The 25982-nt window shown below is 34.9% G+C and overlaps 1 protein-coding gene across 1 annotated transcript in view; it reads right to left on the reverse strand.

The window, feature by feature from the left end:
• Window positions 1–25982, reverse strand: part of LEKR1 (leucine, glutamate and lysine rich 1) — a 213809-nt gene that overhangs the window by 177973 nt on the left and 9854 nt on the right. Inside the window, exon 2 of the mRNA XM_027542832.1 lies at window positions 13104–13318. Within this exon, the coding sequence (XP_027398633.1) occupies window positions 13104–13318 (215 nt within the window). The remainder of the gene's footprint in view (window positions 1–13103; window positions 13319–25982) is intronic.

The raw sequence follows: 25982 nt of genomic DNA on the forward strand, positions 1-25982 counted from the left end.
GTTGTTAGTAGTAAATAGTCCATTTTGAGCTTCCCAGGTAGCGCAGTGATAAAGAATCTGCCTGCCAACGTAAGAGATGCAGGAGATGCGGGTTTAACCCCGGGTCAGGAATATCCCCTGGAGTAGGCAATGGCAACCCGCTCCAGTATTCTTGCCTGGAAAATTCCATGGACAGAGGAGCCTGGCAGGCTACAGTTTATGGGGTCATACAGAGTTGACATGATTGAGTGACTGAGCACACAGTCCACTTTTCTTATATTCTTGGTGTCAGTGAGGCCCAGTGGGGAATCAAACCCAATTGGCAGCAAAGAGACCAAAGGAAGCAGTGAAAAACAAGACTAGTGGCACTCTTATTCTGACTCCCTACACATATCCTGTCACAGGGTTTCGGTTAGAAGCCTCTAACCCCAACCAGCATCAGTGAGATAGAAGAAGGTGGTGTGAGACAAGAGTAGTCAGTTTGCTTCCCATCCTCTGGTGCCAGTGGGATGTGGAGGGAGCTGAGCCTTTACTCCCAGATGGCATCAGTAAGGCAGAATCAGAGCCGGCTGGCACCTAACTTCTCCCATCCTTTGGTATCAATGGGACACAGAAAGAAGTCAAACTTCTGCCCCTACTCTGCTACAAAAAAGTGTAAGACAGCTCTTTGGTTCTCCCCTTCTGGTGTCAGTGAGTTCAGTGGGGAACTGATCTTATATTCCCATGCAGAGACACAAGAACCTGCAAGTCGGTGACTCACTTTTGCCAGAAAGGTGTGAGTGGGGCTAAGGGTGATAGGTTAACTTCAACTTCACCAGTCTGATACAAGGCAGGGGGAACCTTACTTTTGTTTTTGTTTTTTTTAGCACCCCCCACCCCTACACCCGGAACCTTACTTTTGAAAAGTAGTATCTGTGGACACAGCAGGAAGCTGAACAAACACACCCATTTGGCTTTCATGCTTTACCACAACAAGGGGAGTGTGTGTTTTAAATATATATATATATATATAGAGAGAGAGAGAGAGAGAAAGAGAGAGAATAGGATCCAGTCTCATAGTGTAACTTCCAAAACAATTAGGACTCAATAGAAAATCACTCATCATGCCAGAACCAAGAAAATCATAACATTAATTAGTAAAGATAATCAACAAACCCAGCATTGAGATGAATCAGATGTTGGAATTATTTGATAAGGATTATAAAGCAGCCATCATAAAAATTCTTTTAAAAGCAATTAAAAATTCTCTAGAAACAAAAGAAAAAAATAGAAAATCTCAGCAAAGAAATATAAGTTAAAAAAAACTAAGTAGAAATGATAGAACTGAAAGATAAAATAAGCAAAAGAAAAAAAGAAACAAACCTCATAGGACAGGCTCAACAGCAGAGTATAATGACAGAAAACAAAATCAGAGAATGTTAGGACAAATCAACAGAACTCACCCAATGTGGACAAGAATGAAAATAGAATAAATAATTAACAGAGTCTCAGGGACCTGTGTGACAAAACAACAACAAAAAGCTAAAATTCATAAGATTTAAGTCAAAGAAAGAGAGAAGAAAGAGGAAGTATGATTAAATAATATTCAATAATGGCTGAAAACTTCTAATGGCAAAAGATATAAACCTACAGATGCAACAAGCTGTAGGAAAGATTCTTTTCTATACAAATAGAATAAACCCAAAGAAATCCATGTTAAGACCATCATAATTAAACCACAGACTATGATCAATTATGTATATATACTGCAATAACTAGAGTAACCTCTAAGAAACCTATACAAAGCAATATATTTAAAACACTATAAGTCAAGATATAATCCTAAAAAATGTTCAGCAAACCAATCTGAAAGTAAAAAGAGAAACAGAAGTAAGAGAACCAGAGGAAATAAACTGGACACAAATAAAATGGCATACATAAACCCTAACATATAAAGAATTACCTAAATATAAATGTAAATCTAAATACACCAATTAAAAGAGATAGGCAGAGTGGAGTAAAAAAGAAATATTCTTCAAAAATATGTTGTCTATAAGACTGACTTCAAATTCAATGACATAAGTAGGTTGAGAGTAAAATAATGGAAAAAGTATACCATGTAATAAACAGTTTTTAAAAGCAGTAGTTGCCATATTAATATCAGATAAAGTAGACTTCAGAGCAAAGAAAATTACTAGAGACAAAGAATACTACATAATGATACAACAATCAATCCAGGAAAACAAAAATTTTAGATATGTTCATACCAAACAAAAGAGCTACAAAATACATGAAGCAAAAATTATAAAACTCAAAGAGAAATAGACAAATCCACAATCAGATTTGGGAATTTCCAATATTCCATTCTTAGCAACTGATAGACTCATTAGACAGAAAATCAGCAAGGAAATGAAAGAACTCAAAAACATCAATCACCAGGTTTTAATTGCCACTTTTAGAAAACTCCACCCAACAACAGCATTATACACATTTTTTCCCAAGTACCCATGGAACAGTCATCAAGGCAGATGCATATCTTTGGCAATAAAACAATTTTAACAAAATTTTAAAAGTTGAAATCATACAGAGTATGTTCTCTGACCATAGTGGAATCAAACTAGAAAACATTAATAGAAATCTGACAGGAAAGTCTATAAACTCTTGGAAACTAAATAGCATACTTCTAAATAATCCATATGTCAAAGAAAAACTCTCAAAGGATAACTAAAGAATTATACAAAAACACATAGAACTGAATGAAAATGAAAATACAACATATCAGAGTGTGTGCAGCACAACTGAAGCAGTGAAGAGAGTAAATCTGTAAGTGACACTTCCTAACATTTAAAGAAAAACCTGATTGAGCTCCTGTCAGAGGGAGGGGAATAGCAAATATTTTAAATATGCCAGAGCTTTCTATTATGTTTAACACGGCCTTCCCTCAGGAGAAACTATTTTAGCAGACCTTAACCTACTGGGATAATATCTGAGCCTAACTGACCTGACAAAGGGAAAAACCCAGCTCTAGCTCATTCTAGAAATACTGTGTCACCTAAGGGCAGGGTGGGGGGATGCAAGATCTGGCAACTGAGAAATATCTGTAAAGTTCACAGTCCACAGGCAAAGGCTCACTACAAGACTGAGACATAAACACAGGACTGCAGAATACTTCTCCTCCCTTGACATTACCACCACATTACTAAAGGTATATATTGCAATTCCTTTTACACCTTTATGTCTTGTCCACCTATCAACAAAAACTTATAGTGTATACTAAAAAGCAAAAAAGGAGTTTGAAGAGACTGAACAAGCATCAAAACTAGAGTGAGATATAGCAGGAGTGTTAGAATGATCAGATCAGAAATTTTTTTAAATTATGATTAATGTGAAAGGGGATGTAATACAAAAAGGAGACAACATATAAAGAACAGATGGATAATATAAGCAGAGACATTGAACTTTGAAGAAAGAATCAAAAAGAAATTAGAGATTAAAAAAAAATACTGTTTAACAGAAATGAAGAATGCCTTTAACTGGCTCATTAGAATAGACATTACTGAGGAAAGAATCTCTGTGCCTGAGGATATGACAATAGAATTAAAAAGCTTCTAAAACTGAAAAGCAAAGAAAAAATTAAAAACATAATAGAATATCCAAGAACTCTGGGACAACTATAAAAGACATAACATTTGCCTAATAGGAATACCAGAAGTAGAAGATATAGAGAAAGGAAAAGAAGAAATATTTGAAATAATGATTGATAATTTCCTCTAAATTATAATAATGTCAGACACCAACCACAGATCCAGGAACTTCAGAGAATACCAAGCAGGATAAATGCCAACTAAGGCTTAGCATGGGCTTTCCTGGTGCCTCAGTGGTAAAGAATCCACCTGCAATGCAAGGAATCACAGAAGATGCAGGCTTGAGTCCTGGGTCAGGAAGGTTCCCTGGAGGAGGGCATGGCAACCCAGTCCAGTATTCTTGCCTGGAGAATCCCATGGACAGAGGAGCATGGCAGGATATAGTCCATAGGGTCGCAAGGGGTTGGACATGACTGGAGTGACTGAGCACACATGCACATATATATTTATACATATATACATATTTATGTATGCTTATTTATAAGTAAAATAAACTGCAGCAATGATACAAGGGATGGGAGGGGGAAATTAGGAATATTTAGCTATTATAAGGCACTTGCACTACCGATAAAGCAGTGAAGTGTTACTTAAAAGTTGACTTGGCTTAGTTATAAAAATATATCACAAACTCTGTGTGTTAGTTACTAGTTGTGTCCGACTCTTTGGGACCCCATGGACTGCAGCCTGCCAGGCTCCTCCATTCATGAAATTTTCTAGTCAAGAATACTAGACTGGGTTGCCATTTCCTTCTCCAGGGGATCTTCCTGACCCAGGGATTGAATCTGGGTCTCCCTCATTGCAGGCAGACTCTTCACCATCTGAGCCACCAGAGGAGCCTCTAAAGCAACACCTTAAAAAGTGAGCAAAAGAAATAGAACTGATATTCTGAAAAAGATAAAATGGAACTATATTAAATGCTTGACTAAATCCACAAAAGACAGAAAAAGTGTGGAAGACAAAAATAACAACAAAGAAAAAGGGCAGCAAATAGAAAACAATAACCAAAAAATGATAGGTATTAATCCAACTATATCAGTCATTACTTTGATTATCAATGATTTAAATACACCGATTTAAAGACAGACTGTCAGAGTAGGTCAACTATCACATTGTCTTCAAGAAACACATTTTAAATATAAAGACACACACAGACTAAAAATAAAGGGGTGTAAAAAGATACATCATGCTAACACTAAACAAAAGAAATTTCAGACAGAGATTTCAAAACAAGGAACATTATCAGAAATAAAGAGGGGTATTATATAATGATAAAGGGGTCAGTGTTCTAAGAAGAGATAACAATCCTTAACAAGAGAGCTTAACAACAGAGTGTGAAAATATAGGGTTGACACAAAAAGTTCCTTCAGATTTTTCCATAAGATGTTATGGAGAAACCCAAACAAACTTTTTGGCCAACCCAATATGTAAGGCAAAAGCTACAGAGCTACAAGGAAGAACAGATTAATTACTATTACAGTTGGAGACTTTAACACCTTTTTACCAAAAATGGACAGATCCAGGAGGCAGAAAATCTGTAAGTTGAACTCAATAGTATCATCGCTCAACTGATATAAACTGACATGCATGGATGACTTCACCCAAAAACAGCAGTACAATGCATTCTTTTCAAGCTCACATGAAGCATTCTCCCAGATAGACACATTCTGGACCATAAAATACATCTTAACAAATTTAAAGGAATGAAAAATCATACAATGTCTGCACTCAAACATCTAACAATGAGATGAAGTTAGAAATTAAACTGAAAGAGCTAGGAAATCCCAAAATACTTAAGAGATTAACCAACACCCTTCTGATTAACAGATATATCAAAGAAGAAATCACAATGAAATTTAAAAATACTTTGAATTAAATGAAAGTGAAAATACAGCTTACTGAAATTTGTGGGATGTAGCAAAAGCAATGGTTACAGGGAAATTTATGGCACTGAAAACATTTATTTGAAAAGAAAGATCTAAAATCAGCAATTTAAACTTCCACTTTAGGAAACTAGAAAAGGAAGAGCAAATTAAATCCAAAGTAAGCAGAAGAAAAGAAATAATAATAATTTATATAACTACAATAAAAATTTCACCAGAAGTCAATAAAATTGAAGTAGGAAATCAACAGAGAAAAAAATCAATAAAACCAAACGCTCAGTAACATTTATAATCTTCAGATAAGGTGAACAAAGGAAAAGGGAGAAGATTACAAATTGCTGATATCAGAAGTTAAAGAGAAATCATCAATAGAGATCCCTCAAAAAACTAAAAATACATGATCCAGCAATTCCACTCCTGGGTATAGAACCAAAGGAAACAAAATCATTAATTCAAAAAGATACATACACTCCAGTATTCAAAGCAGCATTATTTACAATAGACAAAATATGAAACCTACCTAAGTGTCCATCAAGAGATGTATGAATAAAGAAGAGGTGTTATAGTTATACAATAGAATACTACTCAGCCATAAAAAAAAATGAAAATTTTCCATTTGTAACAATATGGATAGACTTGGAGGGCATTATGCTAAATGAAATAAGTCAGACAGAGAAAATACGAATAACATATCACTTATGTGCGGAAACTAAAACCCAAAAAACTAATGAATATAACAAAATGAAAACAGAATCACAGAGAACAAACTAGTGGTTACCAGCAGGGAGAGAAAAGGAGACAATACAAAGGTGGGGGATACAGAGATATAAACTAATATGTATAAAATAAACTAAAAGGATATACTGTACGACATGGAATACAGCCAATATTTTATAATAACTATAAGTGGAGTTGTAACCTCTAAAAAGTATAAATCACTATGCTATACAACTGTAACATATAATATTATACATCAACTATATCTCAACAGAAAAGGAAAAAAGTACAAAAAATTTTACAAAGAAATACCATGAATAACTCTATGCCCACAAATTTGATCACCAAGATAAAATAAATCAATTCCTTGAAGAAATGCTAAAACTCACACAAGAACAGACAATCTAAACATAGCTTAACCATAAAAAAAATTTCAAAAAAGTTTCATCAATAATTAATAAACTTCCAAAACAGCACTAGGCCCAGATGGAGTCACTGGTAAATTCTACCAAATATTTAAGGAAAAAATTATGTCCATTCTCTCTTCCAAAAGATTGAGAATATTTCCCAACTCATTTAATGAGGCCAGCATTACCCTAATACTAAACCATACAAAGGAATTACAAGAAAACTACAGATCAATATCTCTCATGAACATGGAAGTAAAGTCCTCAATAAAATATTAAAATATGTAAAAATCAATTATATACCACAACCAAATGGGATTTATTCTAGGTATCAAAGCTGGTTCAACAGTCAAAAACCAATTAGTCTATCACATTAACAGGCTAAAGAAAAATCACACAAGCATTTCAACAGGTACAGAAAAAACATTTGACAAAATCCAACATCCATTCAAGATAAAACTCTCAGCAAACTAGGATAAAGAAAAAATTCCTCACTTTTATAAAAAAAAAAATTTAGGGAATTCCCTGAAGTTTCAGTGGTTAGGACTCTGTGCTTCCACTGTTGGGGGCACAGGGTTGATCCCTCGTGAGGGAACTAAGATCCCAAATGCTGCGCAGCACAGACAAAAAAAAATTACAAAAAATCTACAGTTCATGTCATATTTAATACCGGAAAACTTGAAGGCTTCCTGCTGAGAGCAAGAACAAGATGTCTGCTCTAACTACTGCTATTTAACATTGTATAAGAAGTCCCAACTTGTTCAGGAAGACAAGAAAATATAGGTATACAGATTAGGAAAGAAGAAATTAAACTTTGTTCACAGACGACATGATCACCTATACAAACAAACTGAAAAAATCAACAAACTCCTGGAACTAACAAGTACTTTTAGAAAGGCTCCAAGATAGAAAGTTAATTACACAAAAGTCAGTAACTTTCTTACATACCATGAACACATGAAGTTTAAAATCATTACCATTTACATTAGTGCCTTCCAAAAATGTAGGTATGAGGTGCAAACTGATGAAATATATATAAGAACTATATGAGGAAAACTATAAAACTCATATGAACAAAAACAAAGAAGAACTAAATAAAAGACATATTTAATGTCTGTGGATTATTAAGATTCAACATTGTCAGGACATCAATTCTTCTCAACTTGATCTACAGATTTAATTCAATTCCAAGCAAAATCCCAAATAAGTTATTTTGTGGATATGGACAAATTCTGAAATTTACATAGAGAGGAAAAAGATCCCAAATAGACAACTCAATATTGAAGGAAAAGAGCAAAGTTGAAAGACTGACAAAATCTGCCTTTAAGACTTAGTATAAAGCTACACAATATTAAAGATAGTGTTGTTTTGGTGGAAGAATAGACAAATAGATTAACGGAACAGGACAGAATCCATAAATGGAACCAAATAAATATATGGTCAACTGATCTTTGACAAAGGAGCAACAGCAATGTAATGGAGCAAGGATGGTCTTTTTAAACTGGAAACAACTAGACAACATCCTCATGCCCCCTCCTCCATCCTCAAAAAAAGGATTCTAGACACAGGTCATACACACTTCACAAATATCAACTCAAATATACATATATTTGAGTTGATATAATATAACATACAAACTGCAAAACTCCTATAAGGTAACATAGAAGAAAACCTAGATGACCTTGAGTACAGCAGTGACTTTTTAAATATAACACCAAAGGCAAGATTCATGAAATAAACAAGAAGCAGGACTTCATTAAATTTTAAAACTTCTGGTCTACAAAAGAGAATATCAACAGAAGTGGAAGATGAGCCACATACTGGGAGAAAATATTTGCAAAAGACACCTGATAAAGAACTATTGTCTAAAATATACAAAGAACTATTAACACTCAACAATAAGAAAACAAGCAATATGATTTAAAATAGGCAAAAGACCTGAACGAACACCTCAGAAAAGGAGACATACAGATAGCAGACATAATAAAATATATTCAACCTCATATGTCTTCAAGGAAATGTAAATTAAAACACAAGATACTATCACATACCTATTAGAATGGTGAAAATCCAAAACCCCAACGACACCAAAGGTTGCTGAGAATCTGGTAACAGGAACTCTCATTCATTGCTGCTGGGAATGCAGAATGAGAGAGCCACTCTGGAAGACAATTTGGTAGCTCCTCACAAAATTATACATACTTCTACTATATGATTTAGTAATCATACTCTTTGGTATTTACCCAAATGAGCTGAAAATACATGTCCACACAAAAACCTACACATAGATATTTCCAGCAGCTTTATTCATAACTGCCAAAATTTGGAAGCAACCTAGGTGTCCTTCAGTTTGGTGAATGGATAAACTGTGGTTCATCCAGAGAATGGAATATTATTCAGTCCTAAAAAAAAGAAACAAGCTATAAAGCCATGAAAAGACATGGAGTAAATTTAAATGTATATTACTAACTGAAAGATGCCAATTTTTAGAAAGTTACACACTATAGTACTCTAACCATATGACATTCTCTTTCTTCTTCAGTCATGTCTGACTCTTTGCAACCCCATGAGATTCTCCAGGCAACACTGCTGGAGTGGGCTGCCATGCTCTCCTCCAGAGGATCTTTCCAACCCAGGGATCAAACTTGTATCTCCTGCATTGGCAGGTGGGTTCTTTACTAGTGTCACCTGGGAAGCCCATTTTGTTTTGGGGTACAGCCAATTAACAATGTAATAGTTTCAGGTGAACAGCAAAGGGACTCAGCCGCACATACACATGTATCCATTCTCCCTCAAACACCCCTCCCATACAGGCTGCCACATAACATTAAGCAGAGTTTCATATGCTATATAGTAGGTATTTTTTGGTTATCCATTTTAAAAGTAGCAGTGTGTCCATGTCAATCATCCCAAACTTCCTAACTATTCCTTCCCCACCTCCTTCCACCAGCAAAAAGTTCATTCTCTGTGAGTCTGTTTCTATTTTGTAAGTAAATTCATTGGCATCATTTCTTTTTAGATTCCATATAAGAGACGTCATATAGTATTTCTCCTTCTTTGACTTATTTCACTCAGTATTACACTCTCCAGGTCCATCCATGTTGTTGTAAATGGCATTATCTCATTCTTTTTAAAGGTTGAGTAATATTCTATTGCATGCGTGTACCATATCTTCTTTATGCATTCTTCTGTCAATGGACATTTTCAACAATATGACATATTGAAAAAGGCAAAACTATGGAGACAACAATGGAACAGTGATTGCCCATCCTTAGAGGGGAGGGAGGGACAAACAGGCAGAACACAGGATCTCTAGGGCAGCATTATCTATTCTGTATGATACTACAATGGCAGATATATGGTATTTAATATTTGTCAAAACCCATGGAATTTACAACATCAAAGGGGCTCTGTGACAATCTAGAAGGGTGGGATGGGGAGGGAGATGGGAGGGAGGTCCAGAAGGGAAGGGACATGGGTGTACCTATGACTGATTCTTGTTGATGTATGACAGAAAACCACAAAATTCTGTAAAGCAATTATCCTCCAATTAAAAAAATGAATAAAGTGGCAAAAAAAAAAAAGCTAACCTTAATGTAAAACCATGTATTTGCGGTGATAATGATGTACCAAAACAAGCTCATTAACTATAACAAATATTTCTCTGTGATATGGGGTGTATATAATGAGAGAAGTTATAGATGTGTTGTTGCTTAGTTGCTAAGTCATTTCCAACTCTTTTGTGACCCTATGGACTGTAGTCCACCAGGTTCCTCTGTCCATGGAATTCTCCATGGAAGAATACTGGAGTGTGTAGCCATTTCCTTTTCTAGGAGACCTTTCCAACCCAGGGATTAAACCTGCATCTCCTGCATTACAGGCGGATCCTTTACTGCTGAGCCACCAGGGAAGCCCTTATAGGTGTATAGGAACAAAAAATAAATAAATATTTATAAAAGAACAATAAAAAACATGAAATCATAAATCCAACTAATAAACAGATTAAAAGACTTACCAAAACAATACCATAAAAGTTTTAAATATATGTTATTTTTCAACTTGCTTGAATCTAGGTTAGCAAAAGCCAGAACAAATTTCTGTTGTTTGCAACCAAAAGGACTTGACACAGAACCCTTTCCAGAACTCGGCATATTTTTTTTAAATTTATACCAAAAAACATACAATAAACAATAAGATAAACCATGAGAAAATATTAGCAATGTGTAAATAAAGTATAAGTCCATATTATATTAAAAACTCCTTAACATAAACAAAAACATAGAAATAGCACCATAGAAATTTGGACAATATATATGAACAAGTAATTCATAAAAGAAGAAATATACATATCTAATAAACATATGAAAAAAAATTCAACCTCACTAGCAATAAAGAACCCCACTCCAGTACTCTTGCCTGGAAAATCCCATGGATGGAGGAGCCTGGTAGGCTGCGGTCCATGGGGTCGCTAAGAGTCGGATACGACTGAGCAACTTCACTTCCACTTTTCACTTTCATGCACTGGAGAAGGAAATGGCAACCCACTCCAGTGTTCTTGCCTGGAGAATCCCAGGGACGGGGGAGCCTGGTGAGCTGCCGTCTATGGGGTCACACAGAGTCAGACACAACTGAAGTGACATAGCAGCAGCAGCAGCAATAAAGAAACACTAAATAATCATGAAGTAACTTTTTTTTTTACCAAGAAAAAAAGTGAGAATTTGAGAAAAGAAAATTGCAATACTAACAAGATCTAAGAAAATGGCCACTTTATAAACTATTGGCCAAATATAAATTAACCCTGTCTTCTCAAAGGACAATTTGGAATAATGTCCATCAAAGTCTTAAACTGGCATTTACTTTCTTTTCAGCAAATTCACTTCCAGGAATTTATCCTATAGAAAAACATATGTACACAAGAATATAAATATAAATACTATGTGTAGTCATAAATACTGGAAATAATCTAAATGTTGAAAAGAGAAATGGTTCAGTAAATTACGGCATATTCTTAGTAAGGAAGACATTGTAGCAGTTAAGAATAAGATAGATCTATATGTATAACATGGAACAATTTCCAGAATATAAAATTAAGTGGTAAAAATCACACATACTTTTAATATATTACTTATATTAAAAACTAGTCTATTGAAAAATAGTTTTAAAACTACATAGCTTAAATATAATATATTACAAATATTTTTAAAATATATCTTTAATAAAGCTTAAAGAACAATGAAGGATCTAGAAACATACACCAAACCATTAAAAGTATTACTTTTTATTTCCAGTGAAAGTAATCAGAAGAATAAAAAAGGACTTTCTTGAATTTTCTTCTATATATTTCTTTTATTTTGTATGTTTACATAGTATTCATATAATTACTAAAGAAAGTAAACTATAACACTAAACAAAAGAATCTGACAAGCAAAAACCCTCCGTATTTAAATTTTTAAACTAAATACTTTAATTTTTTTTATTTCTCCACTCAAATATGATTAAATACTTTTTCAGACCTGAAATTCAAGAAAACAAAAGTTTCCTAGCCAAAGACTAAGAACTGATATTTAATATAATTATTTAAATTTGTAATAAAATTTAAGACAAGTACTTAATCCTAAGAGATTTAAGAAAACTTCTACAAGGATACAATGTTCAATATATTCATTAGTTCATTGTTTATTACATCAACTGTCAATATTTTAAAGTGGAAAAATATTCATTCAAAGGAAAAGTCATGAAATAACAGCAAAAATCCTTTGTATTATATAAGCTCCATGAGGTGTCTTTAGGCAGAATAAATTGCTGATTGGACCTGACCAGCATTAGGAACTCAATCTCTGATTTTACTCTGATTTTACCATTTAGATTTATAAATAAGGTTTCCATGTTATGCAAAGGTTGCCAAAACATTAAAACTGGCACATGATTCTAAATCAATAAAGTTGATTTTATTCCAGCTTTATTGATTTAGAATCATGTGCCAGTTTTAATGTTTTGGCAACCTTTGCATAACATGAAAACTTTATTCTATAAATCTAAATGGTCAAGGACATCTAAAAAAAATATTAGATATAAAAATTATCAAAATTCACCTGATTTTTTATAGACAAAACTTTCTAATGATAAAAATTAAGATATAAATCTGGAGAAAAGTAAAAGTCAACCCATCTCAACCTATAGTTACTGAATTAATTGGTTTCTAGTTATTCAGATGGATAGAGGAGGCTGTGGTCCATGGGTCACAAGAGTTAGTTATGACTTAGCGACTAAACCACCACCACCAATGATTCAGATAGAAACACAGCCTCAAAGGAATATTCAGATTATGTCTAGGAATTATACTTAGTAATCAGTAATAATTAATGAACAAATTCAAATGTACCAAGGTATAAATTATACTTGATATAGAGAAATTCTAGAAAAACAAAAGTCAAATCTATTTTCTGTACTTTTCTTCCAAACTAAATAAATGATAGAAAAGAATAACATACTCTAACCTTTCTGTTTGGGATTCATTGTCAATTTTGTACTGTTCAAAATCTTGGCTAAGAGACTGTAGTTTTTCTTGAAGTCTCTTTTCACGTTCTATACTTCCTTGATAAAATTTCATCTCTTTTTCCATTGCTTTTACTTTTTCTTCCATAGCCTTAAACTCATGTAGAATTAGATAGCTGACTCCACAGTACTTACAAACTTTTTCTTCAGGAGACATCTATAAAATAGAACATACATTTACTGAAATGATATTTTTTTATTTCTAAAAACTAAAGTTCAACCATCTTGGCCAAATAAAATAAATGTATATTGTGCTCTGCCATGGAGCAATAATTACAACACTTCATAAAATTTAAAAAAATGGCATGATATTGACTCTAACAAAATCTTGAAATTAGAATAGGGTCTTTCAGAGTAATAATTTCTCCACAGTATCTCTAAGAAAGATTTACCCTTGAAATATCTGCCATAAGATAAAACTTTTTGATGAAAATATCTTTACAATTCTTGTTTTAAGATGAATTTTCCCTGATATGTGAAGAAATCATTGGCCTTTCACTGCCAACTGCACTGTGATCCTGGAGATGGCTCTTAGCTTATTCAGACTTCATTTTCCTCATTTATACAATTATGGCATTGGGCCAAATGAGTTCTCAGTTCCTGTTCAGTTTTAACATTTTATGATTTGCACAGAATTTAACATTCTGTCATAAAACCACAAATAGAAGAAACACTTTGAACTTAATCTCTTCTCCCTAATCAGTTCTTTTCCCCCTCAGGTAGGTATAGTTATACCTATTTTACAGATAAGAACATAGGGACTACTGAAGTTAAATAACCAGCTGATAAGTGGAGAAGCTGACATTAAACCCAAGTCTATTTTAAAACCAGCACTTATGCCTGTAATCATTTGTATCATATTTATCTACCATGTGAATGTCTGCTAAATTCTCTTACTTCCTTCAGATAAAATGCTTATATATCTTTGGCCAGATACAGGGAGTGAAAAATAGAATTTTAGTGAAGTCAAGAGAGACGTAATTCTTTTTTCTGTATCAAGTATACAAATATTCCTCAAGCAGCCTCTACCTGTCTTGCTTTTCATAAAGATAAGACAGATTCATTAAACATTTGCGTCAGGGCACTAAAACTAAAGCAACTCTTGGACTATACAAAGAATGCCTACTCTTAATGCAACTTTGTTAAGACTATAGAAACTGCTCCTATAACTAAGAGCAATGCCACCATATATGCCTATCAATGTCATCTACCATATGTGCCTATCCATGCCATTATAAAAGAGTTACTTGATACAAACTAATAATAACTTTTATAGTTATTTTCATTTAAACTTAATAAAAATTTCAAATTAAAAACTATGATATAATACTACAAGATACAGATGAATGAGTACATCAGTCATCTAACTGCGACTGACACCAAATTTATAGATTTATGAAACAAGTTTGAAAGAAATCATAAAGATAACCTGGCTCAAGCGTGGATCTGTTCATTGAGACTATTCCAACCTAGATAAGTTGTTATCCAGAGTCTATCTCAGCACTCAAAAATGATGGGAAACTACTTTGTAAAACAGCCTGTTTCATCTTCTGATGGTTTTGTCTATGAGGGAATTCTTTCTCATGCTGGTCCCAAATCTGCTTCCTGGAGCATCCACCAGTCCTAGACCACCTAGTAACCATAAGGAATAACCAGATCTTTCTCTAATATTTAAAGACGGCTATTAGGAACACTACATATCTTTTAATTCTTTAGGTCAACACTTCCAATTCCTTCAGCTATTTCACATAATGACGGTTTTGAATTTCTTTCTCAGTCTAGATAATTTTATCTAAACATGTTCCAGTGTTCTATATCTATTTCAAAGTACGGAGTCCAGAATTGAATACTACTGTTGGTCTCATTAAAGCAGAATAAGAGTGGACCCGTATTTCCCTCATTATAAGATCTCAATAATACCATTAGTAACACAATTTAATGCAATCAGATCACAATGGTCTTCTGTATTTTTATCAATTATATGTTGCTATTATATACTAAAGCTGGCTTTTATGTTAAATAAAACCCCTACCCAAAAACACATTGCAGTGTAAAACCATGTCCCATTATACTGAATATACCAAGTCATTCCTTCCCACTATGTCCCCTTTTGTAGAGAATCCACCTTCCATAGTCCTGGCTACTCTGGTAATATGACTAAAACCCCCTCCAACAATCCACCCTAGCATGGCTGAGTGATGAATGAAGGTTGGACATTTAACCTAGAAAAACCAAGTCCTGAGCTGGGATGAGCCAGCTGAGACTATAAGTGTTGAAGACCAGGCAATTAGGACATCTTTAGCACAGCCAGAATATATAAGGATCACATGCAAGGTACAGAGTAAGCCACATTACTGGGATGAGAGAGAATAAGCAAACACACAGAGAGAAGATGAGAAAAAGACATTGCAGATCCAGTGTAAGAGAGAAAGAAATTGGAACCAGATACTGTCTCACACCCAATGACCTTCCACTTCCTCACTCCAGTCCCTGCTAAGACCTAATTGCCCTACTTGCCTTTTGGAATCCATACCCCATGTTCTCCCACTATTCTCACTTTTCCCCCTAAAGCTACCTATTCCTTACAACCAATAACCCTCATTCTCCTATGTGAGCATTTAGCTTTTCAGATACAAGTGCAGAAAAACAAATATAATTGTAAATATAAATAAATAAATAAAATTTAATGTATATACATACACATATGTATGTATGTTTTAGACTCAAACTTTAGTTAAGTGACTTTGTATCCAGAAAATTCTAAGCTTTGTATATTCTGCAAACTGATTCTGGCAAGTTGTTTTATCCATCTAATTATTGATAAAGAATGTTGAACATGAGTTCTACCCTCAGTATAAGGTTGAGGGTAGAACTCTATAGCTTGTCATATCTGCTTGGTTTGGTCTGGGGGTGGTTTAGTTGCTAAGTCATGTCTGACTCTTGTAACACCATGGACTGTAGCCCACCAGGCTCCTCTGTCCATAAGATTCTCCAGGCAAGAATACTGGAATGGGTTGCCATTTCCTTCTCATATCTGCTTGCTGCTACTGCTAAGTCGCTTCAGTCGTGTCCGACTCTGTGCGACCCCATAGACGGCAGCCCACTAGGCTCCTCTGTCCCTGGGATTCTCCAGGCAAGAATACTGGAGTGGGTTGCCATTTCCTTCTCCAATGCATAGAAGTGAAAAGTGAAAGTGAAGTTGCTGAGTAGTGCCCTACTCTTAGCAACCCCAGGGGCTGGAGCCTACCAGGCTCCTCCGTCCATGGGATTTTCCAGGCAAGAGTACTGGAGTGGGGTGCCATTGCCTTCTCCATATCTGCTTGGTTAATACTAAATCCATTACTCAGCACATTACAGATACAGTGTTTCAACTGGTTGCTAAACAACCCAATGACTTGTGTAACCTGTCTATATTTATTCATATGGCCTTTAGGAATATTAAGACAAACTTTGTCAAATGCCTTCATAAATTACATATATTCTATGTCAACTACAGTCCCTAAATCTTGTGACTCTGCACAAAATGGAATGGCAAAGCCTACATGCTAGTTCTGTTCAAGAACATAAAACTGGCTCAAGGGTTATTGTCTTTTCTAACACATGCTCACAAATTGCCCTTTAATACAGTCTAGAATCTTGTCTGGGAGTTCACTGGTAGTAATTTATGGTCATTCTATACATGGAATGGTATTTGTATGTTATCCTCTTACTCTCTACATGTTTTCAAAGATCATCAAGAGTGGCTCGGCAATCCTATTGAAATATACTATCAGTCCCCAGGAATATAAATCATTCAGGTCAAGAGACCTGAACTAATGCAGAACATACGCATATTTTCTTACAGTCCCTTTGCCCATCATGAGTTTTGGTTCCTTCTCATCAATTTAAAAATTCTTACTCTAAAGAACTTTCATCCTTAGCCTATTAATCACAGTTCTTTCCCTGCTCCTGGGAAAATGTCATGTCCTTATTTTAAAGAAAACTCTTGCTGGATAGAGCTTATTTGTAGCCTGACGTACAAAACACAAATTGTATAAACTTCAAAATTTTGAAAATTATTAGAATGTTATTCCACCATAGCAAGCGTGGTGGGAAAAGCTGAAATAAGTGAAATATACATGCTATAAAACAGGCTTCTAGATGTTCAGCATAGGAAGCCAAAATATGATATTTACTATAATCTAGGAAACAAAACAATTACAAAATAAATAATAAATCCATAAGAGTAGTCTCTAGGTTTCATTTAGTACAACCTAAGTCACTGATGATCTACATGAAACAAGTATACTGAACAAAGGTTTCAGTGCTATTAAACTGTAAATAGTTTTCAGTAAGTAAAACTACAACAGTAAAATATAATAACACTTTCAAACTCTTTGTATCTGTATAGGCTAATTACTTAGGACATTTCTGTGAAACTTGAGAAGATATGAAATACTATAATTATGTTCCCAAATGAAGTAAGTAAACCTTAGCTGTTTCTTGTGAAATATAATTTGCGCTTCATTCTTATAACTTGGTGTTGTATCATGTCGTTTTGTAAGTAAAATAATGACATGTTGTCATTCCTGAGAAAAGAGCTATCATTAGCAGGATGTTTTTGCTTTTTACAAGATGCACTTTGGAGAAGGCATCAACAAATGCAGTATATTAAACAAATGCGGAGCCATTTAAAAATAAATTGTAAACTATACTTTTCAAATGCAATATTTGTACTTTTCAAATTATAGTTATTTAATATAAAAATGATGCAAATTTTTTAAAAGGTTAAATTAGGCTTCAGATCCTTTTCAAAGCTCCTAACTATGCTTCAAGTGGAAAAAACACTCAGTAACCTCCTAGTGCCCAAGTGAAGCATTCTCTGCTCAAAAAATTGTTCTCCCTTCCTTTCCCCACCCATTCCATGCTTTCTATGCTTGCATAAGGAGGAAAGAAATAGGAAAAATTTCACTGCTGAAAAAATGACAGCACATACAAAATGTTAACCTTTCTAATAAGTTTTACATTAAAAAAGATACCTTTACTCAAAGGTACTGAATTTAGTCTAGCTAGTGAATTTCATTCAGATTGGGAGAAACATTTTCAGACAGAACAGAAGACTTTTTGAGTCATTAGTAACACAGACCGCCTGACCAGTTCATAAGGCCATCAAAACCCTTCCTTTCAACAAGTCAACTGGCAGTACTACCAACTTAAAAACCACTTTGGTAAAGACCATCTACCCAAAACCCCTATTTCCAGCAATATGTGCTTTTCTAATATATAAACAGTACTGTTCTCAAATTTATACGAAAAGGCAAAGGAACTAGAAAAGCTAAAAGAGTACTGAAAAACAAGAATAAAGTGGGAAAAGTATTTTACCTGATTTCAAGGTAAATCTGTATTGCTACAGATTAATACAGGGTAAATACTGTATTGCTACAGTAATCAATACAACATGGTATTGGTGAAAGGATAGAAGCAAAGATCAAATGGAATAGAATAGAAAACCCAGAAATAGATGAAAATAAATATGCCAAACTGATTTTTGGCAGAGGTACCAAAAGCAATTCAGTAAAGGAAAAACCACCTTTTCAGCAAATGGTCTTGGAACGATTGGATACCCATAGATTAAAAATAATAATAAAAATAAAAAATAAAAGGATTTCAAACTAAACCTCACACTCCATTAACTTAATTAACTTACAGTGGGTCATGGACTAAACTGAACAACATAAAAATATGATTTTAGAAGAAAAAAGCCTAGGAAGAAATCCTCAGGATCTAAACTAGGCACAGTTTTTACACTTGATACCAAAAGCATGATCTATAGAAGGAAAAACTGATAATCTGAATTGCAAAATTTAAAACTTCTGCTCTGTAAAACACTCTGTAAAGAGGATGAAATGACAAGCTACAGACTTGGAAAAAAAGATATGCAACCACATATTTGACAATGGACAAGTACCTAGGTCATATAAAGAACACTCAAAACTCAACAGTTAAAAAAAAATCAAATTAGAAAATGGTTAAGAGATAGATCACCTAAAAGGACACATGGATGCCAAATAAGCACATGAAAAAATAGTCAGTATCATTAGTCATTAAGAAAATGCAAATTAAGACAACAATAAGCTATCACTGCACACCTATAAGAAAGATTATAATAAAAATTAATGACAGTGGCACAATATATTTAAAGTGATAAAAGGGAAAAAACTGCAACCAAGAATACTCTATCCAGGAAGGCTTTCATTCAGATTTGATGGAGAGATCAAACGTTTTATAGATAAGCAAAAGCTAAAAGACCTTAAAACACCACCAAGCCAACTTTACAAGAAATGTTAATGTGATTTCTATAAGTAAAAAAGAAAAAAAGGCCACAACTAGAAATATGAATATTACAAAGAGAAAAAGCCCATTGGTACAGGCAAATATATAGTAAAGAAAGGAAATGAACCAGAAATAAAGCTTGTAGAAAAGTTAAAAAACAAAAGTAAGAAAATCATCTATACCCAAAATAGGCAGTTAAGAGATACACAAAACAATCAGATGTGAAATATTGTGTTAAAGAGAGTAATAATGAGGGGAGGAGAGTACAAATGCAAGGGTGTTAAAATACATTTGAAATTAAAAGGTCTACAATTTAAGACCATATCAGTTCAGTTTAGTTGCTCAGTCGTGTCCAACTCTTTGCAACCCCATGAACCACAGCACGCCAGGCCTCCCTGTCCATCACCAATTCCCGGAGTCCACCCAAACCCATGTCCATTGAGTCGGTGATGCCATCCAACCATCTCATCCTCTGTCGTTCCCTTCTTCTCCTGCCCTCAATCTTTCCCAGCATCAAGGTCTTTTCAAATGGGTCAGCTCTTCACATCAGATTGCCAAAGTATTGGAGTTTCAGCTTCAACATCAGTCCTTCCAATGAAAACCTAGGACTGATCTCCTTTAGGACAGATTGGTTGTATCTCCTTGCAGTCCAAGGGACTCTCAAGACTCTTCTCCAACACCACAGTTCAAAAGCATCACTTCTTCGGTGTTCAGCTTTCTTCACAGTCCAACTCTCACATCCATACATGACCACTGGAAAAATCATAGCCTTGACGAGATGGACCTTTGTTGGCAAAGTAATGTCTCTGCTTTTTAATATGCCATCTAGGTTGGTCATAACTTTCCTTCCAAGGAGTAAGCATCTTTTAATTTCATGGCTGTAATCACCATCTGCAGTGATTTTGGAGCCCAGAAAAATAGTCAGCCACTATATATATGTATGTGTGTGTATATATATTTATCTGCTGCTGCTGCTAAGTCACTTCAGTTGTGTCCAACTGTGTGCAACTCCATAGACGGCAGCCCACCAGGCTCCTCCATTCCTGGGATTCTCCAGGCCAGAACACTGGATTGGGTTGCCATTTCCTTTTCCAACGCATGCATGCATGCTAAGTCACTTCAGTCGTGTCTGACTCCGTGCAACCCTATGGACAGCAGTCCACCAGGCTCCTCTGTCTAAGGGATTCTCTAGGCAAGAATACTGGAATGGGTTGCCATTTCCATATATATATACATATATACATATATATATATAGCTATATATAAGCCTCATGGTAAACCACAAACCAAAAACTGATAATAGATACAAACATACACACACAAAAAGGAATCCAAACACAGCACTAAAGATAGTCATCAAACCACAAGAGAAAAGAACAAAAAAAGAAGAAAGGAACAACAAAGATCTGAAAAAATTAACAAAATGCCAATAAGAACATAGGTATCAGTAATTACTTTAAATATAACTGGATTAAATGCTCCAATCAAAACACCTTGAGTGGCTCAATGGAAACAAAAACCAGATCAGTATATATGCTGCCTACAACAGTCTCATTTCAGACTTAAAGACACAAACAGATTGAAAATGAAGGGATAGGTAACAATAACCCGGTGTACGAGACAGCAAAAGAGACACTGATGTATAGAACGGTCTTATGGACTCTGTGGGAGAGGGAGAGGGTGGGAAGATTTGGGAGAATGGCAATGAAACATGTAAAGTATCATGTGGGAAACGAGTTGCCAGTCCAGGTTCGATGCATGATGCTGGATGCTTGGGACTGGTGCACTGGGAAGGCCCAGGGGGATGGTATGGGGAGGGAGGAGGGAGGAGGGTTTGGGATGGGGAACACATGTATACCTGTGGCGGATTCACTTTGATATTTGGCAAAACTAATACAATTATGTAAAGTTTAAAAATAAAATAAAATTGGAGAAAAAAAAAAAAAAAAAAAAGAAAATGAAGGGATAGAAAAAGGTATTCATTGCAAATGGAAATCAAAGGAAAGCCGGGTTGGCAATACCTACATAAGATAAAATCGGCTTTAAAATAAAGAATGTTACAAGAGACAAAGACATTAAATGATCAAGTGCTAAATCCAAGAACATATAATAATCACAAATATATATAAGCCCTAATAAAGCAGCATCTAAATACATAAAGCAAATACTAACAGATATAAAGGAAGGAATTGACAGTAATACAATAATAGTAGGGGATTTAACATCACACTTACATCAATGGAGAGATCATCCAAGCAGAAAATTAATCAGGAAACACTGGCCTTAAATTACAAACTAAACCAGATGAACTTAATAGATATACATAGAACATACACCATTACAAAGCAGAAGAATATGCTTCTTTTCAAGTGCCTGGAAACATTCTCCAGGACAGTTCACATACTAGGCCACAAAACAAAACTTGGAAAATTTAAGAAAACTGAAATCATATCAAGTATCTTTTCCAACCACAATACTATGAGACTACAAATCAATTACAATGGAAAAAAACTTAAAAAAAAAAAAAATGTGGAGGCTAAACAATATACTACTAAACAACCAATGGTTCACTGGAGAAATAAAAAAAGAAATTAAAAAATTACTTGGAAAAAAGAAATTTTAAATTTCTTTTAATTTAAAAAAAAGAAATTTAAAATTACTTTGTAATTAAAAATTACAAAAATTAAATGAAAATGAAAACAAAACAAAAGGACACAGAAAAAGAGGACAGTTTGTAGCAATAAAAGTTTAACTCAGGAAACAAGAAATATCTCAAATAAACAACCTAACCTTACACCTAAAGGAACTAGAAAAAGAAAACCAAACAAAACCCAAAGTTAGTGGAATGAAAAACCATAAAGATGAGAGAAGAAACAAGTTAAATGGAGACTCTAAAAATTATAGAAAAGATCAGTACAACTAAGTGCTGGTTCTTTGAAAAGGTAAACAAAATTGATAAACCTTTAGCCAGACTCACCAAGAAAAAAGAGAAAAGACAAAAATTAATAAAATCAGAAATGAAAAATAAGTTACAACCAACATCATAAAAATACAAAAGATTGTAAGTGACTACTAAGAACAAATATATGCCAATAAAATGGATGACCTAGAAGAAATGGACAAATTCCCAGAAATTTACAATTTCTAGGAAACAGGACTCCCATGGCTGAAACAGGAAGAAACAGAAACTATAACAGACAAACTACTGGTAATGAAATTGAATCAATTATTTTAAAACTCAGGGAAAAAAAAAAGTCCAAGAGCAGACAGCTTCACAAGTGAATTTTACCAAACATTTAGAGAAGAGTTAACACCTATCTTCCTCAAACTATTCCAAAAAACTGCAGAGGAAGGAATGCTTCCACACACTCTATGAGGCCAGCATCACCCTTATACTAAACCCAGACAAAAGAAACTACAGGCCAATATCACTGAGGAACACAGATGCAAAAATCCTCAACAAAATATTATTAAATTGAATCTAACAATACATTACAAGGATCATAAACCATGCTCAAGTGGGATTTATCCCAGGGTTGCAAAGATTTTTCAATATCTGTATATCAATGTAATACACCACATTAATAAATTGAAGAATAAGGACCATATGATCACCTTCAGTTCACTTCAGTCGCTCAGTCGTGTCCTACTCTTTGCAACCCCATGAACTGCAGCACACCAGGCCTTCCTGTCCATCATCAACTCCCGGAGTCCACGCAAACCCATGTCCATTGAGTTGGTGATGCCATCCAACCATCTCATCCTCTGTCGTCCCCTTCTCCTCCTGCCCTCAATCTTTCCCAGCATCAGGATCTTTTCAAATGAGTCAGCTCTTTGTATCAGGTGGCCAAAGTACTGGAGTTTCAGCTTTAACATCAGTCCTTCCAATGAACACCCAGGACTGATATCCTTTAGGATGGACTGGTTGGATATCCTTGCAGCCCAAGGGACTCTCAAGAGTCTTCTCCAACACCACAGTTCAAAAGCATCAATTCTTCAGCACTCAGCTTTCTTTATAGTCCAACTCTCACATCCATACATGACCACTGGAAAAACCATAGCCTTGACGAGATGGACCTTTGTTGGCAAAGTAATGTCTCTGCTTTTTAATATGCCATCTAGGTTGGTCATAACTTTCCTTCCAAGGAGTAAGCATCTTTTAATTTCATGGCTGCAATCACCATCTGCAGTGATTTTGGAGTCCAGAAAAATCTTGACAAAATTCAACACCCATTTATGATAAAAACTCTCACAAAGTGAGTATAGATATAACATACCTCAACATAATAAAGGCCATGTATGACAAGCCCAAAGCTAACATCATACTCAATAATGAAAGTATTTCCTCTGATATTAGGAATAAGACAATGCCCATTCTTGCCACTTTTATTCAACATAGTATTGGAAGTCTTAGCCATGGCAATTAGGTAAGAAAAATAAATAAAAGAATTCTAATTGCAAAGGAAGAAGTAAAACTGTCATAGTTTGCAAATGACACAATATTGTCCATAGAAAATCCTAAGGATACCAACAAAAAACTACTAGAGCTCATCAATGAATTCAGTAAAGTTGCAGGATAGAAAATGAATGTACAGAAATCTGTTGCATTTCTATATACTAACAATAAACTATCAGAAAGAGAGATTAGTCTTTTGGACTCTGTGGGAGAGGGTGAGGGTGGGATGATTTGGGAGAATGGCACTGAAACATGTATAATATCATATGTGAAAAGAATTACCAGTCCAGGTTCGATGCATGATACAGGATGCGCGGGGCTGGTGCACTGGGATGACCCAGAGGGATGGTATGGGGAGGGAGGTGGGAGGGGGTTCAAGATGGGGAACACGTGTACACCTGTGGCAGATTCATGTTGATGTATGTAAAAACCAATACAATATTGTAATTAGCCTCCAATTATAATAAATATATTTATATTAAAAATAAATAAATAATTTTTTTAAAAGACAGAAAGAGAAATTAAAGAAACAGTCATATCAAAAAGAATAAAATTAACCCAGGAATAAACCTACCTGAGGAGGTAGGGAAAACTATGAGACACAGATGAAAGAAACTGATGATGAAACAAACAGATGAAAAGATATATACCATGTTTATGAACTGTAAGAATACTGTTTAAATGACCATACTACTAAAGGCAATCTTCACATTCAATGCAATTCCTATCAAAATATCAATGGCATTTTTCATATAACTACAACAGTTTTATAAATTGCATAGGAATACATTTATGTATTTCTAAATGTGATACACTGGAGAAGGGAATGGCAAACCACTTCAGTATTCTTGCCTTGAGAACCCCATGAACACTATGGAAAGGAAAAGTGATAGGATACTGAAAGAGGAACTCCCCAGGTCAGTAGGTGCCCAGTATGCTACTGGAGATCAGTGGAGAAATAACTCCAGAAAGAATGAAGGGATGAAGCCAAAGCAAAAACAATACCCAGCTGTGGATGTGACTGGTGATAGAAGCAAGGTCCGATACTGTAAAGAGCAATATTACATAGTAACCTGGAATGTCAGGTCCATGAATCAAGGCAAACTGGAAGTGGTCAAACGAGATGGCAAGAGTGAACATCGACATTCTAGGAATCAGCGAACTAAAATGGACTGGAATGGGTGAATTTAACTCAGATGACCATTATATCTACTAGTGTGGGCAGGATTCCCTCAGAAGAAATGGAGTAGCCATCATGGTCAACAAAAGAGTCCGAAATGCAGTACTTGGATGCAATCTCAAAAACGACAGAATGATCTCTGTTCGTTTCCAAGGCAAACCATTCAATATCACAGTAATCCAAGTCTATGCCCCAACCAGTAACTCTGAAGAAGCTGAGGTTGAAGGGTTCTATGAAGACCTACAAGACCTTTTAGAACTAACACCCAAAAAAGATGTCCTTTTCATTATAGGGGACTGGAATGCAAAAGTAGGAAGTCAAGAAACACCTGGAGTAACAGGCAAATTTGGCCTTGGAATACAGAATGAAGCAGGGCAAAGACTAATAGGGTTTTGCCAAGAAAATGCACTGGTCATAGCAAACACCCTCTTCCAACACCACAAGAGAAGACTCTACACATGGACATCACCAGATGGTCAACACTGAAATCAGATTGATTATATTCTTTGCAGCCAAAGATGGAGAAGCTCTATACAGTCAACAAAAACAAGACTGGGAGCTGACTGTGGCTCAGATCATGAACTCCTTATTACCAAATTCAGACTTAAATTGAAGAAAGTAGGGAAAACCACTAGACCATTCAGGTATGATATAAATCAAATCCCTTATACAGTGGAAGTGAGACATAGATTTAAGGGACTAGATCTGATAGAGTGCCTGATGAACTATGGAATGAGGTTCATGACATTGTACAGGAGACAGGGATCAAGACCATCCCCATGGAAAAGAAATGCAAAAAAGCAAAATAGCTGTCTAGGGAGACCTTACAATGAGCTGTGAAAAGAAGAGAAGCAAAAAACAAAGGAGAAAAGG

The sequence above is a fragment of the Bos indicus x Bos taurus genome, chromosome 1 (assembly GCF_003369695.1).
Source record: "Bos indicus x Bos taurus breed Angus x Brahman F1 hybrid chromosome 1, Bos_hybrid_MaternalHap_v2.0, whole genome shotgun sequence".
Classification (NCBI taxonomy): Eukaryota; Metazoa; Chordata; class Mammalia; order Artiodactyla; family Bovidae; genus Bos; species Bos indicus x Bos taurus.